The sequence below is a fragment of the Arvicola amphibius genome, chromosome 15 (assembly GCF_903992535.2).
Source record: "Arvicola amphibius chromosome 15, mArvAmp1.2, whole genome shotgun sequence".
Lineage (NCBI taxonomy): Eukaryota > Metazoa > Chordata > Mammalia > Rodentia > Cricetidae > Arvicola > Arvicola amphibius.
The window spans coordinates 34354611-34372730 of NC_052061.1; the positions used below are offsets into that span (position 1 = coordinate 34354611).

At 45.5% G+C, this 18120-nt stretch overlaps 1 protein-coding gene across 2 annotated transcripts in view; it reads right to left on the minus strand.

Annotated features, from left to right (window-relative positions):
• The window catches only part of Znrf1 (zinc and ring finger 1), a 94383-nt gene that overhangs the window by 6410 nt on the left and 69853 nt on the right, over positions 1-18120 (minus strand). For both annotated transcript variants that reach the window (XM_038312361.2, XM_038312362.2), the window contains exon 2: positions 7719-7814. In XM_038312361.2, the coding sequence (XP_038168289.1) occupies positions 7719-7814 (96 nt within the window). The remainder of the gene's footprint in view (positions 1-7718; positions 7815-18120) is intronic.

Genomic DNA, 18120 nt, shown 5'->3' on the forward strand with positions numbered 1-18120 from the left:
TGTTTGGTCATTAGGGAGTGGTGTACCCTGACAGAAATTAGGAGTTATGGCCTTGTTTAAGGAAATGTGCCATTAGGGGTAGGCTTTGGGGTTTCAAACACTGGTCAAGCCCACTGTCTCTTGCTCCTGCTGACCCAGATGTAGGACTCTCAGCTACCTCTTTAGCACCATGTCTGCCTGTGTGCTACAATGCTTCCTGCCATGATGATGATGGGCTAACCCCTCAACTGTCAGTCAGTCCTAATTAAATGTTTTACTTTTTAAGAGTTGTTGTGGTCATGGCGTCGCTTCACAGCAATGGAACACTGACGGAAGACAACTGAATTCACATTTTACTTGAGAAAGTATTCAAAGGGTAAGATGCACTATGAGTAGACAAAGAAGATGTAATAAAATGCAGGGCCCAAGCTGGGCGGTGGTGGCGGTGCACGCCTTTAATCCCAGCACTCGGGAGGCAGAGGCAGGTGGATCTCTGTGAGTTCGAGACCAGCCTGGTCTACAAGAGCTAGCTCCAGGACAGGCTCTAAAGCTGCAGAGAAACCGTGTCTCGAAAAACCAAAAAAAAAAAAAAAAAAAAAAAAAAAAAAAAAAAAAAAAAAAAAAAAAAAAAGCAGGGCCCAGGCAACATGTGTGTACTGCAAAGTCTTTCAATTTTGATATGCCTGATGCTTTCATGGTAACATACTGGAGAACAAAATTCTCAACAGAGATGGGAGGAAAACTCGCTTAGTTTAGAGACGGTGGAGTCATCTTTTCTTCCCATTCTCTGGCGCATCTCACCCCTGATGTGAGCTTTCAGGCTAGAGACCTTCATACTTTTCGTCCCAGTTTTCCTTCGGAATCCTCTACCAATGGGTAACTCAGCAATAAACCCAAGAAGCAAGTTAGACTCCTATGTCCAATCTGTGTTCACTGTTCCATCTGCACCGGCTCTGAGGGTCCGTGTGGCCCCCAGGGTGCTAGTCTGGGATTGGGAGCAGATATGGAGATCTGGCTCAGAGGCTTTCTTCCTCAACAGGACTGATCTGACTTTTCTTTCTTCAAAACATACATCAAGCTAGAGCAGGGAGAGCAAAGGTGATTCACTGAGTATCCACATGTAGGACCTTGAGCACGGTCAGTGAAGGACTGGCAGGCTCAGACTTGAACACCTGTTGATTAATGCAGATTTTTCATGGCCTCTTCACAAAGCAATTCTATGTGCACCTTACCAGCCAGCCCGAGTGTCTACAGCACGGTATGAAGAAAGAACCTTGCAGCTACCCTGTCAAGCTGACACACTGCAGAGAGCAGGAAACTCTGGGATTGAGGCTGTGAAAGGCAGCCTGGAGGTTCTAGGGCAGCCCGAAGAAATAGAGGCTTGGGATCTGGGTTGGCAAGATGGCTTAGAGCATAAAGGTGCCTGCTACAAGCCTGAAGACTTGAGTTTGCTCTCCAGACCCAGATGGTGAAAGAAGAGAACCAACTGCTGTCAAGCTGTTCTTTGACCTACACACACACACACACACACACACACACACACACACACACAAATAAAAAGAGGCTTAGGATCTGATAGTGTGGGGGATCCAGTAGGTGTGGACCTAGCCCAGAACCCAGGAAGCAGAGGGCAGGAAGAGCACACATTCTCAAGAGGTTTCTTTAAAACTTCCTGTTTCAATCATTGGGGTTCTGAGAATGAGCAGCTGCAGATGTGCCTGGGGTTGGAAACAGGTGAAGCAGGCTTGGCTATCAAGCCTTTCTGTGAGACTTCCATACTCATCTGACAGGACTCTGGGGTACAAAGCCAAGGACCCTGGACCCGGTACACACGGTGATGACAGTGCAGATGGACTCAAGTGCTCCTAGACATGCCCTGGAGGAGGGAGCTCAGCAAAAGCTGGGCGAGGGAAAGACAGGAACAAAGAGAAGCTTTGCCTTTGGGTTCTGTTCTTTTCTTGGTGCCTCCGGAGCTGCTCCCAACTGTCTTGATGCCATGAGCAAAGTCAACCAATGTCACTGACCAAGGAGGAAGTGGCTTGCCTGGGGTAGTACCAGACAGTACTGGTGCCAGGGCCTCCGACCACACTAGGGAACCAACTTAGAACAGCCAAACAGGAGATGTAAGGCCTATGATGGGTAGAGATGGATGAAATGGCACTCCTCTGCGCTCTAAGATCAGGTACGACACCCTAGACACCTGTCATCTATCAAAGAAAAGCCAAGGAGGAGGAGGAGGAAAAGAGCCCTTGTTTGACCCAGGCAGAGGAACATCTACATAGCTGCTAGGTGGCCATGACTCTCAAGCCCGAGTTCTTGCTACCCTACCCGTCTCGTTTAAAGGTCCAGGCCACAGTGGTGGCGCATGCCTTTAATCCCAGCACTGGGAGGCAGAGACAGGTGGATTTCTGTGAGTTTGAGGCCAGTCTGGTCTACAAGAGCTAGTTCCAGGACAGGCTCCAAAGAATAAAACAAAGGTCCAGGCCACACAAGCAACTTCCCTTGTGGCTTAAAAACACTACCCATCTCACAGGGAGCTAAAGTTTTCCATTTCTGTGAGGTGTATGGGGGTCCCCAGGTGTTCACAATGGATAGGGCAGGACTTAGCTGACCCATGGAGTATTCTGGCAAGGCACTCACCAAGGGGCCCCAGAACTCTTGGTGGCATGGGGCTTAGGACAGAAGGCTGAGGTGAAGCTCAGAGTTGGCTAAGAGCAAGGGTGTGCATCTATAGTTCCCCCTGTGGCATGCCAGTCAGGAGGATGGAAGCCAAAGGGAAAACTCCTAGTAGAAGGTATAGCTTAGGCACAGATGAGTGTCTGGTCTTACAGCATCTCTGGCGAGTAGAGCTGCCACTGGTCCAGTGTGTTCACAGACACGACACGGTATCTCAGACTCCTTTCCTAGTAACGCTGGAGTGTCCTACTATCCAGACAGATCTTAAGCAGAGTGCCTCCTAACAGCAAAAGTGCCCTGTCCCAATGCCCTTGGATTTTATGAGGTGCAATCAAATGTTTTGACAAATTTGGCTGCAATGAGGATACCCAGAGGGATAAAGCCAACTAAATAAAGGCCTGAGATGTTTCATAGTCACAAAGCAGTTTCCAGTTTCTCCATGCAGTGTCCCCTCCTCTAGCCTCTTAGAGCTTCTGTGGGCTAGGGAGATGACTCGGTTGGTAAAGTACCCGCTACTCAGGCACAATATGCATTCATTTTCCCAGCACCTGTCTAAAAACCCAGCATGTTGGCATGTTTCTCTAATTCTAGCACCAAAAAAGGCAGAGACAGGAGGATCCCTAGAGTTCACTAGCTGGTCAGCCTAGCCAAATCCATGAGCTCCAGGTTCAGTGAGAGACCCCATCTCAAAGAACAGGAAGAGAGGACTGGAGAGAGGGCTCAGCAGTTAAGTGCATTTGCTGCTCTTGCAGAAGACCTGGGTTCAGTTCCCAGCACCCACCTAGAGGTTCACAACACCCGTAACTTGAGTTCCAGGGAATATGATACCTTATTCTGACCTCTAAAGGCACCTAGGCATGTATGGTGTACATACACACATAAACATTCATACACATAAAATTAAAAAAGTAAATCTAAAAGAAATTAAAAGTGAGGAAGCCATCTGATGTTAACCTCTGGCCTTTACATTCACCCACATGTCCCACTTCCTCCAAGAAAGTATGCTGGGCAAGCAAGACGGCATGGTGGGTAACTTGTTGCAGAACCTGACAACATGAATCCAAGCCCTGGAATCCACAGAGTCCCCGCTATGTTGTCTTCTGGCCTCCACTTGAGTGCAACAGTATAATCCCACATGTGGGTGTGGACACACGGGACACAGAATAAATAGAAAGGAAAGGAGGAAGGCCGAAAGGAAGTGAGCTCACACAAAAGCATTTTCAGAACTCTGAAGATAGGGTAATACCTCTTGGCAAAGAAGGAGGAGAACATCATAAAGCAAAAAGCCAGGCATGGGCCTGCACTACGGGACTCTACTGAAGCAGCATACTGTTCGCCATGACCTTGACACTGTAGCAAAACACCTGCCTCAAAAGAATATCCCTTCTTCTGTCTTCCTTTGTTCTTCCTTCCTTTCCTTTTCCTCCTTCTTTCATTTTCTCTCTAATCTGTGTTTGTATGGTTTGCTGAGACGGTTTCTCTGTGCAGCCTGGCTGTTCTGGAACTCACTCTATAGACCAGGCTGACTTCAAACTTAGGGATCTGCCTGCTTCTGCCTCCTGAGTGCTGGGATTAAAGGTGTGCGCCTCCACCACAATGCTCTCTGCTAAGGAAAAGTCATACCTCCAACTCAGGAGCTTCTGTATTGCTATCTGGGCAGTATGACGGCCAGAGAGTTTAGGAAAGGAAAGATCTAGGAATTGAAGGCAATCAAGTTTACCTAGAGGCTCCTCACCGCCTTCCTCTCTTCTCTGTAACTCCCTCAGCTTCTAGGAGTCCTAGGTTCCAGGGCTACCACAGGAAGGCCCGGAAGGGTAAGAATACTAATGGCTGCTTGCTTGCGGTTTGGCTCCCTTGTTCCCCCAGCAGGGACTCCCTGGCTGAGTCCTTGCCCTAGCAGCACTAGGTGCCAGTTTTCTTTTTCTCTGAGCCCTGGTTAGACTAGTAAAACTGGTCTTGCTTTCCCTAAATTTTAAAAAATAATCAGGCAGGCAACTACTGGAGGCCTTCCAACCCTCCACTTGGGCCAAACCTCATAATAAGAAAAATACTACTTTCTATCTGCTTCATTTAAGAGGCTCTACTTTTTTCTTTGGTGGTTAACTAAATTTCATCTTCCATAACTATCATAAATTTTATAGAAATTTCCTCAATTGTGCCTGCAACAGTGGAAGGTGTGAGTGAATGTGTATGCATTTTTGGTCTCCAGGGCTTGCTTTCCAGTTCACAGTGCTTACTCTCCCCGTCTTTCCACTCCTTTTCCTACTTCTGGAAATGAGACTCAGAGCCTCACACACTCTACCCCTGAACTGCATTCTCAGCCCTCTGGTTACTTACATTTTTTTAAAAAAAGATTTATTTTATTATTCTGTGTAAGTGTTTTACGAGCATGTATGTCTATGCACCACATGTGTGCCTGGTGTCCAAGGAGGTGGTGAACCTCCATGTGAGTGCTGAGAAGCAAGCCTGGTCCTTTGCCAAGAACAAGTGCTCTTAACCACTAAGCGAGCTCTGCAGTCCCTCCAGGCACTACAGATGAGAAAACAGAACTTCACCACCACCGAAGAAAGCTTCACATCGCCCCTTTCCAGAGAGAGCATAAGCTCATGGCTTACAGCCAGATTCCCTCCTTACTTTCTTCTTTTAGAACTTGTATCCTAAAGATTTATTCAAGTGTATAACCTGTATGTACGTCTATGTACGTACCACAGGTGTTCCTGGTGCTTGTGGGAACGAGAAGCCATTTGATCCTCTGGAGCTGGAGTTACAGATGTCTATGACCTGGCACATGAGTCCTGGGAATTGAATTCAGGTCCCCTGGAAAAGCAGCAAAGCTCCTAACTGCTAAGCCATCTTTTCAGACCCATTTTTTTTTTTTTTTTTTTTTTTTGTTAAAGTAGATAAGTAGATTGGGGTGATGAGAAACTAGGTAGAATATGTTACCAGTAAAATCAAAGTAAGCCCAGAGTTCTTGCCTTCAAAGCTTTGGCCTAAGAACCCAAGAGTTCATGTTTTGTCTGAATTCAAAACATTTACTAGGGGTTCCAGTCATACACAAACCCAGGTAGCAAACACTGCCCCCCAAGAACCCCACTGTTTCTCTGTGTATCCTTGACTGTCCTGGAACCCAGAGACCCTCCTGCACCTGCCTCCAGAGTGCTGGGATTAAAGGCGAGAGTCACCACACTCAGCCCAAACACTGTTCTCTTACATGAACAAAATGAAGACTCAACGTGACATGCTCACGCTGCTACAGCCTCCTTTCTCCATCCGTCCTGTGCACAGGATAAACTCTACTCACAGGGCTGGAGTATCTGGCCTCCCTATCTCTGGTGAGAAAAGACTGGCTCTTACGAGACAACCCTTAACTGCCTATATCTTATAGACAGGGGGAGGTGGCTTCTCATGTAAAGGATAAAGGAAAACCAAGATTCAGAGGGAGAACCACAGTGGCGCTGTCTCAGATGGCCAGTCTTCTGTTCCTCTAAGGCAATGGTTTTCAACATATGGGCCCAAAGACCCTTTCACATAGCAGATATTTTACATATCAGACATTTACATTATGATTCTTACTTAACAGTATTAAAATTACAGCTATAAGGTAGAAACGAAAATAATTTAATTGTGTGGGGGTGGTCACCACAACATGAGAAATGATATTAAAACAATGGCAACTCTAGGAAGGTTGAGAACCACTGCTTTAAGGGGCTCCCCCAGTTGTTGGTGAGGACAGACCAGTCACTCAGTGATGGTACAGGAAGACCTGGTTATTCTGGGAAATAAACTGGAGACCACATGAGCATGTGAGGTGACTTTGTTTTACGTAGTCCTGACAGCACTTTGTCTGCCACAGACTTTATTACAAAGTTCTCCTTAATGACTCTAAAAGCCAAGTTCCCTCAGGCCAACACCCCTGTGAAGCGTCTTTGTCCTAGGACAGCAAAGGCAGTGTCTACAGAGAGCTCTCATTTTTTTGTCACAGGACAAAATAGTCTTCATAAGGTCTCAACACATGTAGGACAGAGTGAATACAGTACTTGAGGCTATGACTGCAGCACGCTATGAGATACGGGGAAAAGCCCTCTCCCTCCATGGTCCCAGGCGGAGATGGGTAACGGGACAAAGCTGAGCTTGAGCAGGGGAAGGCTAAAGAAACAGACCCAGGAACAGAGCTGTCACAGAGAAAAGGAAAGGCTGTCTGGGAAGAAAGACAGGGCCACAGTCTGCCTTGGAGCTGATCTTCAGGAACTTCAGGCTGCATGTACCAAGACATACAACGTGCCATCCTTTGGCCAGCAAGTTCTTATAAGAACAAAATCTTGTTGGAAAATCTAAAATTGACAAACTATAATGGTGTGTGTGTGTGTGTGTGTGTGTGTGTGTGTGTGATAAAATAGAACCCAGAGCCTTGTGCATGTCTGGCAACCATTCTACCACTGATCTATAGCTCTAGTCCTTGAGATTTTTGAGGAGAAACACAATCCTCAAAAAATGCTAAGAGCATTTTATAGTGGTATATTATTTGTGTTTTAATAGAGCTTACCTGAAGATCAGAGTGTAAAGCAGCCACACTAGCCAGTCATACAGGCCTGGCAGTGGTGGCACACACCTTTACTCCCAGCAGCCACACTAGATAGCCACAGAAACTGGGCAGTGGTGGTGCACACCTTTAATCCCAGCACTAGAGAAAAATATAAAATGGGAGGAACCAGCTCTTACACTTAGTCTCATTCTGAAGATTCACAGAGGCAGGATTGCCCATTTCAGTCTGAGGTAGAGGTAAGAGCCAGTGGCTGGATGCTCTGCTTTTCTGTTCTTTAGCTTGAACCCCAGTATCTGTCCCTGGGTTTTTATTATTCATGCCTTCTCACCACTACATCCCTGAGGGACCTGGCTTCCTGGGCCATTCCTCAGCACTCCAACTTACAACCAAGGCTCCTGAAACAGCAGGTTCCCCACTACCTGCTGAAAGAAAACTATAGAGTCCCCTCACCTGGAGGCTACGCCCCCTACTGTTCAACTTATCTTGACATCAGGAAGCAGACTAGATAGACAACCCTTACCATTGTAGGAGAGGCGAGGCTTGCTCAGACACATTATAAAGTGCATTTCCATCTCATCAGAAGCCACAGACTTGGAGCAAATGGGGCACTTGAAACCTGAAAGAGAGGAAAACAGTATGAGATATCTTCTCCAAATCCAGATATCCATAGTCTGTGTGGACATGCTCAACCACAGCAACTGTGTGGGGTCAGTGCTCCTGACAGAGACAATGTGGACAGAGCCAAAACCAATTTTTCCTTCACTAATTCCTGAGATTCCCCCCTTTTTTATTTTATTGATATTTATTGAACTCTACATTTTTCTCTGCTCCCCTCCCTGCCTCCCCCTCCCCCCTCAAACCTCCCCCAAGATTCCCAATTTACTCAGGAGATCTTGTCTTTTTCTACTTCCCATGTAGATTAGATCTATCTGAGTCTCTTAGTGTCCTCATTGTTGTCTAGGTTCTCTGGGACTGTGGTTTGTAGGCTGGCTTTCTTTGCTTTATGTTTAAAAACCACCTATGAGTGAGTATATGTGATAATTGTCTTTTTGTGTCTGGGTGACTTCACTCAAAACAATGTTTTCTAGTTCCATCCATTTGCCTGCAAAATTCAAGTTGTCGTTATTTTTTCTGCTGTGTAGTACTCCATTGTGTAAATGTATCACATTTTTCTTATCCATTCTTCGGTCGAGGGACATTTAGGTTGTTTCCAGGTTCTGGCTATGACAAACATAGTTGAGCACATGTCCTGGTGGCATGATTGAGCATCCTTTGGCTATATACCCCAAAGTGGTATTACTGGGTTGTTTCCTAATTTTCTGAGAAATTGCCACACTGATATCCAAAGGGGTTGTACCAGCTTGCATTCCCACCAGCAATGCAGGAGTGTTCCCTTTTCCCCACAACCTCTCCAGCATAAGTTGTCATCAGTGTTTTGATCTTGGCCATTCTTTCAGGTGTAAGATGGAATCTCAGAGTTGTTTTGATTTGCATTTCTCTGATGACTAAGGATGTTGAACATTTCCTTAAGTGTCTTTTAGCCATTTTAGATTTCTCTGCTGAGAGTTCTCTGTTTAGGTCTGTACTCCATTTTTTTTTTAAATTGTTTTTTGTTTTTGTTTTTGTTTTTTTCGAGACAGGGTTTCTCTGCAGCTTTAGAGCCTGTCCTGGAACTAGCTCTTGTAGACCAGGCTGGTCTCGAACTCACAGAGATCCACCTGCCTCTGCCTCCCGAGTGCTGGGATTAAAGGCGTGCGCCACCACCGCCCGGCTTTTTTTTTTTTGTTGTTAAAATTGGATTATGTGATCTTTTGGTGTCCAATTTCTTGAGTTCTTTGTATATTTTGGAGATCAGACCTCTGTCTGATGTGGGGTTGGTGAAGATCTCTTCCCATTCTGTAGGCTGTCATTTTGTCTTGTTGACTGTGTCCTTTGCTTTTCAGTTTCAGGAGGTCCCATTTATTAATTGTTTCTCTCAGTGTCTGTGCTGCTGGGGTTATAGTTAGGAAGTGGTTCCCTGTGCCAATTCGTTCAAGTGTACTTCCCACTTTCTCTTACATAAGGTTCGGTGTGGCTGGCTTTATGCTGAGAGGTCTTTGATCCATTTGGACTTGAGTTTTGTGCATGGTGATAGATATGGGTCTATTTTCATTCTTCTACATGTTGATATCCAGTTATGTCAGCACCACTTGTTAAATATGCTTTCTTTCCCCCCATTTGATATTTTTTGCTTCTTTATCAAAGATCAGGTACTGAAGATGTGTGGATTGATATCTGGGTCTTCTACTGGGTTCCATTGGTCCTCCTGTCTGTTCTTATGCCAATACCGGGCTGTTTTCAGTACTGTAGCTCTGTAGTAGAGTTTGAAGTCAGGGACTGTGATGCTTTCCAGAAGTTCTTTTATTGTACAGGATTGTTTTGGCTATCCTGAGTTTTTTGCTTTTTCATATGAAGTTGAGTACCGTTCTTTCGAGGTCTTTGAAGAATTTTGCTAGGATTTTGATGGGCATTGTGTTGAATCTGTAGTCCCTGAGATTTTTTCCTTTCCCCATAGCCTTCAACTTTCACTAGGGTTCTTTTTCTACCACACAGCATTTAGCAGCGTTTGCTGACTTGAGTTTGATATTCTTTTAGACTCTTTCCAATGGGGCCTAGCAGACAAGGTCAGGGAAGCAGCCAACGAACGCAGCTGAATAATCCTTAAATAAGAGAGCGTCCCACCCTGCCGCTGTCACTGCTGTCACCTGCACCTCCATTCCTCCGGTCACCCGCCCTTGGGGAGCGCCTTCACCCCTCACTAAAGAGTCCTTAGCCTCCCCTGAAACGAAGGCAGCTATGTCCTTTACCAATATGTGAGCAGGGTGGGGGAAGAGGGGTGCAGCTCTTCCACATGGTCCTAAACACTACTAAATAAAGTAGCTGCTTTCAATGCCATATGAACACAGGGCACTGTAATCTGCTATTTTATTCCTTAGGGCAATCTGGACTGTTATACAGCAAAGGGTTTCCTCAGCACTCTAAAAGTATTGGTAAACTCTGGTTGAGAATCTTCTCAGTGGGCTGGAGGGATGGCCCATCCGTTAAAAGCTAGGTTCACGACCAAAAATATAAGAGAATCTTCTGAGATAAACGACAATTAAGCAAAGCTGACTCCCCCCCACATCCACAGTTTATTCTCCGCCCCCAGCATGTTAATGCACTGATGAACATGCCCAGTAATAAGATAGATGAACTGTTATTATATCAGTATTTTCTATTTTATATTATTGAACAATTTCAGAGAGATCAATTCTTTGCATGCAAATTCTACCACAGAACCACCAACTTTGAAGTTATTGATTTGTCTGCATCCATTTGTATATATCATATATCACAAATATCACAGACTATCAGAGCTTCTTTCTTTGGTAACAATGGCTATGTTTTTATTTATTTATTTATTTATTTATTTATTTTCGAGCCAGGGTTTCTCTGTGTAGCGCTACAGACCAGGCTGGCCTCGAACTCAGAGATCCACCTACCTCTGTGTCCCCAGTGCTGGGATTAAAGGTGTGTCCTACCCCTGCCCAGCTGTAACAATGACTCTTACCTGGCCTGAACGTGCCAACACAACATAATACATCTAATTACTGTTGCAGATTTCACTCTTCCATTAGTTTTCAGTTAGAATTGCCATGGTCTGATGTTGATAAAGACCATCTACAATATTTACTTTTTAAATTTTGTATGTGTTTTGCTTGTATATATGTATGCATAGCACATGAATGCCTGGTCCACAGGGGTCAGAAGAGGGCATCTGATTCCCTGGAACTGTAGTTACAGATGGTTGTGAGCTACCATATGGGTTCTGGAAACCAAACCTAGTCTTCTGCAAGAGCAGCCAGTGCTATTAAACCACTAAGCCTACTCCCAATACCTTGCCTTTTTTTGAGACAGGGCCTCACTGTAGTCCTGGCTCATCTGGAACTTGTTTTGTAGACCAGGCTGGCCTTGAACTCACAGATCTGCCTGCCTCTGCCTCCCCTGAAACATTTTTTTTAAAGTTTTCCTTTATCTATTTGTTTGTTCATTATGTACACAATATTCTGTCTGTGTGTATGTATGTAGGCCAGAAGAGGGCACCAGACCCCATTACAGATGGTTGTGAGCCACCATGTGGTTGCTGGGAATTGAACTCAGGACCTTTGGAAGAGCAGGCAATGCTCTTAACCTCTGAGCCATCTCTCCCCCCCCCCCCCCCCCCCGAAACATTTTTAAAGAAACAGCTAAAAGGCCAAGCATTTAAATACACAGCCACGAATCCCAAGATAGAGGAGTTCACACCTTCCCCAGTGTCCCTCACGATTGCTAATCTGTATGGAAAGCTGTGACTAGGGTGAAGTGGCACGGAAACAGGAAGCAAGTCACACAGGTACTTACTTGAAATCTTCAAATATTTTCCTCAGTGACAATGCAAAAAGCCAGGTAGTGGTGGCACACATACCTTTAATCCCAGCACTGAGGAGGCAGAAGTAGGTGGATCTCTTTGAATAAAGAAGTCAGCCTGGTCTACAGAGCAAGTTCTAGGACTAGAGAGAAACCCTGTCTCTACCCCTCTTCCCAGAAAAAGAAAAAAAAAAGCCATGTGCCATCACAGGCAGTAGTCACAATGCTACAGGACTAAACAGAAGACGAGGCACTCAGCTAACTACAGCCGATGTGGATTCCACGGCCTAGGCCCCATTTCCCTAAAAATTCTCAGCATCTAAACACCTCACCTGAGGTCTTAGAAACAGTACAATATCTGACCTCTGCATGGTTACAAGTCCATAAGTAACAAAACCCAGAAGATCATTAGAAGCTTGAGATAGGAGTGCGCTATCCCTAGTTTTTCTAGCAGAAGTAGGCTGCTTTTTTTTGTTGTTGTTTTTTCGAGACAGGGTTTCTCTGTGTAACAGTCCTGGCTGCCCTGGAACTCGCTGTGTAGACTAGGCTGGCCGAAAACCACAAACCGCTTGCCTCTGCCTTCCAAGTGCTGGGATTAATGACATGGGCCACCACAGCCCAGCATCAGGCTGCTTATTGTTTTAAGCCGGATTAGAAATGAGCAGATCCAGTGTCACATACGCAATGGAGAGATGAGGAATAAACCCGAGTCTCAGAATAAAGACACTTCATTGCCAACCTAAGTTCTTGTGTGTTTACAAAAGATTTTCTGATGCTTCCAACTCAAAAGAGCAAGGTTTCTTAAGAATTCCAATGGCCAGAGAATACTTGTTTGCTGCACTCCCTGCTCCCACTGTGTGCAGGCTGAGGGATGGGGCTATAGTGGCATGGAAGGAGGTGCTCCAGAGCGGCCTCCCAACTGTAGCCTGGGCACGGACACAGAGTATGCAAGTGATCTGTTACTAGAAAAAGTTTACACTTTCCATGCCGTATTCCCCCAGCATTTCTGAGAAGAATCAGGTGGTGCCTGAAACAGCATCACAACAGTCCTGTATCTGAGTGTGAGATCTGAGTGAAGAAGTTATCACTGAGATATTGGCAAGCAGGACATTCAGCAACAGAAGAAAGGCTGAGACTCTTGGGTTCATAGCAATCTCTTCATTATACTGAAGAGGGAATAGGACCAGAAAGGCCTTGGAGCAAGCAGTGTGGGCTCACAGTAGAGCTGAGATTACACTGGGTCTTCTTAGGTCTCATTCCAAAGTTCTTTCCATCAGGGAAGAAAAACTGGCCATGGGATTTTGAGAAAGAGGTGAGCTGGGAACCATTACCTCTGGTAGATGAAGAGCAGTGTGGTGGGGAGAATCGCGTCTTAACTAAAGCAGAGTCCGTGCCTCTCAGTGTTTTTGTTTTATTTTACAAGCTCCATTAAGTAATTAGGGACTATTTTTATGCAAGCAGAGAATGACAAGGGTTTTCTAGACTCATGACCTTGGCAAGTAATATATCCCTCACTGGCCCTCAGTTTTATTAATGGGAAAAAAATGGAGGAAATGCAAAGACTGAACGAGATGACATCATCATCAGGCCTAGAGCAATAAATGATGAGGAAAGGAGAGGGCTAGTTAGACCAAGACTAAGTAGATGCACTCAGAGAAAAGAAGGGCACAGCTGCACAGATTCTGCTGGGTCTCACCACTTGTACTTTCCATCCTTCCAATGTGGGAACGAGTCTCCCCATGCAATATAATAGGTAAATGGTATTCTGCCCTCACTGAGTCATTGCTAAGGATGGCCACTGTGCTTTACCCAGCTTCTTATTTATCATACAGTGTAAGTACTACCAGCAGGCAGGTACTATATAACTCTATTTCATAGGAACACAGGGAAGTTCAAAGGCTCAAGTAACTTGCTCAACATTAACAGAGCCAGAAAGGAGAGCTGACAGCCAGCAAGTCTGGCCACAAGTCAGCACCCTGCTATACCAAACGGTTTAGCAGCGAACCCAACATAGACATAGGTCTTCAAATCACTTCAAATTTTCTGCAATGCCCCACAGCCATGTTTCTAGATAATCCCTAAACATGGACAATAATTTTTCTAGGAATTCTGTCAATGTAGGTTAGCATCCCAGAATCCAGCACTCTACGTGGCACAAAGCCTGCAGCATCAGGTGTAAAGTGCTGAGTTTGCATATTACCTTTCCAATGAAAATAAAGGGCAAAGGGTAAGGGGGGGAAAGAAGAAAATGGGGAGCTAAGGGGGAAAAGCTAATGTCCCCACCTTCTTTCCTGAAAGGTCATCCGATGATCAAGACGGATTCTACCACTTTACTGCCCCAATCTTTTCTTGTATCTGTCCACTCCTGGTTCAGCACCAACGCCCTATGGAATGACAAATACTGATATTTATGAACTATCTGAAGGGTGGAATTTCTTGAAAATCTTTTTCCCATTCTGGAAGAAGTCCACACCGAATGAAAGTCAGCCTGGCAAACCAAGATAAACCAAAGGTCTGCAGAGGTGGCTAAGCCACACCACTGTCTCAGAACTCCTCAGAGGTCTCAGTAGTGCGTCAGAGTGGCTAAAAGCTTTACTTTCCTTCCAGAGAAAACCACAGGTGGTCTCTTCAAGATGCTTCCCCCAAGTGCTCCTGAAGCAGTCACCTGGCACACCTGGAGGTAAGGGCAGTGTTCCTGGAGCTTCTGCCACCCTGTCTTCCACATGCGTGGGTGCCACCTTTGCTACTGACACTAGTTAAGCTTGTTGACTGAGTAACTTGTCTCCTGTCAGTGCACTGAGCAGAGGTGGTGACCTGTTCCGCTCGTGTTTCAAATGAGGAACAAGTACATTAATGTGCATTGGTCCGTCCGATTCTGTGCTTGGTGGCTCTATCATGCAAATATTGCTACAAGATTTAATCAAGAGTAACCAACAGAAGACATAATGAAGATCCAATTTCTCTCCTTTCTCAACCAGAAAAGCAAAGGGAACTAACCGATCCTCCAGAGCCCAGCTGCTTCCTTTCTACGAGTACCCTGTTTAAGAGGGAATCCTCATCAGTAACCTATCAGAGACTCAAGCCAAGAGAAGGGAAGTCTGTACTGTGCCAGGTCAGCCCACTCACAATGTCAGGTTAGAACCACTGGCAGGTGATCCAAGAGTGACCTCAAGAAAGATCAGAGTCACGTGAATTAAAAAGCTTTCTGGGGCAGGCTAACCTGGCTTTTCAGTATGACAACAGCACCAGACTAAGCAACTGGTCCCAGAGCGTTCCCAACCCACCTCCCAAATATTCTACAATGTAAATTTTAAGAATCTCCACGCTAGCCAGGCAGCGGTGGTGCCCAGGTAGTGCATGCTTTTAATCCCAGCACTTAGGAGGAAGAGGTAGGCAGATCTTTGTGAGTTCAAGACCAGTCTGGTCTACCAGTGCAAGTTCCAGGACAGCTAGACAGCTAGGGCTGATACATAGGGAAACCCTGTCTCGAAAAACAAAACAAAAAACCATGCTCTGGGCACAGATGTACTTCTTATTTTCCCAACTGTAACCTTCTCCTTTAAGACCTGATTTCCTAGGCAGGACCAAGAGCTGGCTGCTTGTTGCTCCAGTTTCTCTCCCCACCCTCCCAATGCCAATGCGCTATTTTAATGGCTGCCCCAGTTCTGCCTGTCTTTGGGATCACCTAAAGGTGGAGTAATCAAAAGAAGCAACCAGGGTGAAGGGAGCTGCATATCCGAGAGGGGCCTCCTATCTGTACAAAGTGGAATGATGTGGCAGCGCTCAGCTGGGAGCTCCGAGGGTACCACCCCAATTCTGTTCTACCAGGCAGTCCCAGATGCCATCGTCATGCCACATCCTGCGATGCTTATTGACAATAAAATAGGACTTGGCTACAGAAGCTGACTAAGTGGGATGTATTATAAACAGGTGACAAAGATACCATATGGGGGACACTCCAAACATTTCTCTTTTTTTACTTTTTTGATTTTTTGAGACAGGGTTTTTCTATGTGGCTCTGGCTGTCCTGGATGGAACTCGCCCAGTAGATCAAGCTGGCCTTGAACTCAGAGATCTGTCTGTCTCTCTGCCTCCTGAGTGCTGGGATTAAAGATGTGCACCACCACCACCTGGCCACTCCAAACACTTCTATACCATAGGTTCTACATTCTTCAAGCAAAGACATATATATACTCTCTACACTTCTCCCCTTCAAAAACCCAATGCACAATATATCAACTGATGAGATGAAGTACGCGTTATGCCTCCCGAAGAGTATTCAGAGCACAGAAAGGCCCAGAAGTTCTAATTCCTTTCTCTTTCATTAACTCTTTTCTGGACATGGCCTCTACAGTTCTCTTCCAGAGCCAAGGGGCAGCCCACCGTGTGTGTGGGGAGGTGTGCATGCACACGTGCGTGTGTGAACATAACTGGGTGGTGGGGTCCCCAGATATTTGGCTAAGATATTCCTGGGTGTTTCTGGCAGTGTGTCTGCAGAAACACTGCCACCAGGCTGCGTAGACTACAGAGCAGACTGCCCTCCCAGTGCAGGTAGGTCCCATACAATCTGCTGAGGGGCCTGAACACAATTAAAAAGGTGAAAGAAGTGAGATCTCCATTCTCAGTCTGTCTGACCGCTCCATGGGACACAGACTGCTGCCCTGGACAGAGACTGACACTACTGCCCTTCCTGCAAACACCATGGGCAAAAAAAAAAAAAAAAAAGGCAAAGCCACTGACCGGCTTTCCTGACTTCCAGTTTGCAGACAACTGACTATAGGATCCCTCAGCTTCACAAGGCATACCAATTCCTATTAAAAAAAAAAATCTCTTCATATACACACATATGCATGTACGTGTGTGCAGTTTCTATTTCCTTGGAGAACCATAATAAATTTGTGTCCGTTAAAAATGTTAAATAATAAAACTGACATCAACCAAACGTCAGTGAGGATTTGGAACAGCCGTAACATGAAATACTGGATGACAGCTATTTGGAAAGAGGTAGGCTTGTTTCTTACACACCCCCAGCCTATGATCCAAGCACTCAGGAGGCAGAGGCAGGTGGATCTCTGTGAGTTTGAGGTCAGCCTGGTCTACAAGAGCTGGTTCCAGGACAGGTTCCCAAAGCTACAGAGAAACCCTGTCTCGAAAAACCACAAACAACAACAACAACTGGAGACAGCCTAACTGTCCATTAACAGAATGGATAAAAATACTGAGATCCATGCACAGATGACAATAGGAAAACCACTCCACAGTAACAGCTAATGACTGCTGATACATGCAAATAAGCGGACATTAAAAATATTCAGTGAAGGTTATTAGGACACACAGTATGACTAATTAGAGGAAATTTTAGAACAACAAAACTAACGGATTGTGAGTAGAATCAGAATAGTGGCTGTCTCTGAGGGACAGGAGGTGGAACAGAGGTTGACAGAGAGGGTAATTTGAGAATTTTCCTGGGTAATGATGATCTTCTACATTAAGAGGACGGTTTGGCTGTACATGTATATGCATCTGTCAAATTTATTAAATATAAACTTTAGATTTGAGACTTCATTATTCCATAATTTTACCTGAATTACAAAAACTTGTACTAGGTGTGGTGATGGCACTTAGGAAGTGGAGGCAGGAGGATCAAAAATTTAAAGGTCATCTTCATACACATAGTAAGTTTGAGGCCAGCCTGTGCTATACGAGACTCTGACTCCCGCCCCCCAAAAAAGGGCTAAACTGTAGTAGACAACATGTCGTTGACACTTGGAAGTTTAGGTGGCTACATTAAAATGAAGTAATAACAGTAGCTGATGGACTAAACATCTCTCAGAATTGCTGCAAGCTGTTTTTCATAGTGAAGCACTAGATAAAGGGCCAGGCTACATGATATGAAGAGGAAGGTGCACGGTGAATTTAGATACAGCCGACTTTCAGGAGAGAAGCAACAACTGAGTGGAGATGCGGCTGTTTCAGAAGAACAAGGGGGCGGGGAAACAGTTCAGTCGATAAAGCACACGAGGACCTGAGTTCAAGTTCCTAGCACCCTGTAAAAAGTCAGGCATGGTGGTGTAAACCAGTAATATCATCCACGGGGAAGCAGAGACAGGAAGCTTCTTGGGGTTTCCTGCTCATCTGGTCTAGCCAATTGCTGAACTCCAAGGTCAGTAAGAGACAGGGTGGTGGAGCACACCTTTGATCCCAGCACCAGGGAAGCAGAGCCAGGTGGATCTTTGTGAGTTGCATGACAGCCTAGTCCTCAGAGCAAGTTCCAGCTAGGACTACACAGAGAAGCCTTATCTCAGGGGGGAAAAAGAAGAAAAGACCCTGTCTCAAACTGAGGTGGCGAAGACAGTGAAGAAAACACCTGGCATAACCTCTGGCTGCCACACACACCCACGAACCTTGTGATGACCCCAGCCTGATCGGCACAAGAAAATGAAACTTTAGTCTGAATGTGAAATCAAGTTTTCAATGACTGGTCAAAGATGAACATT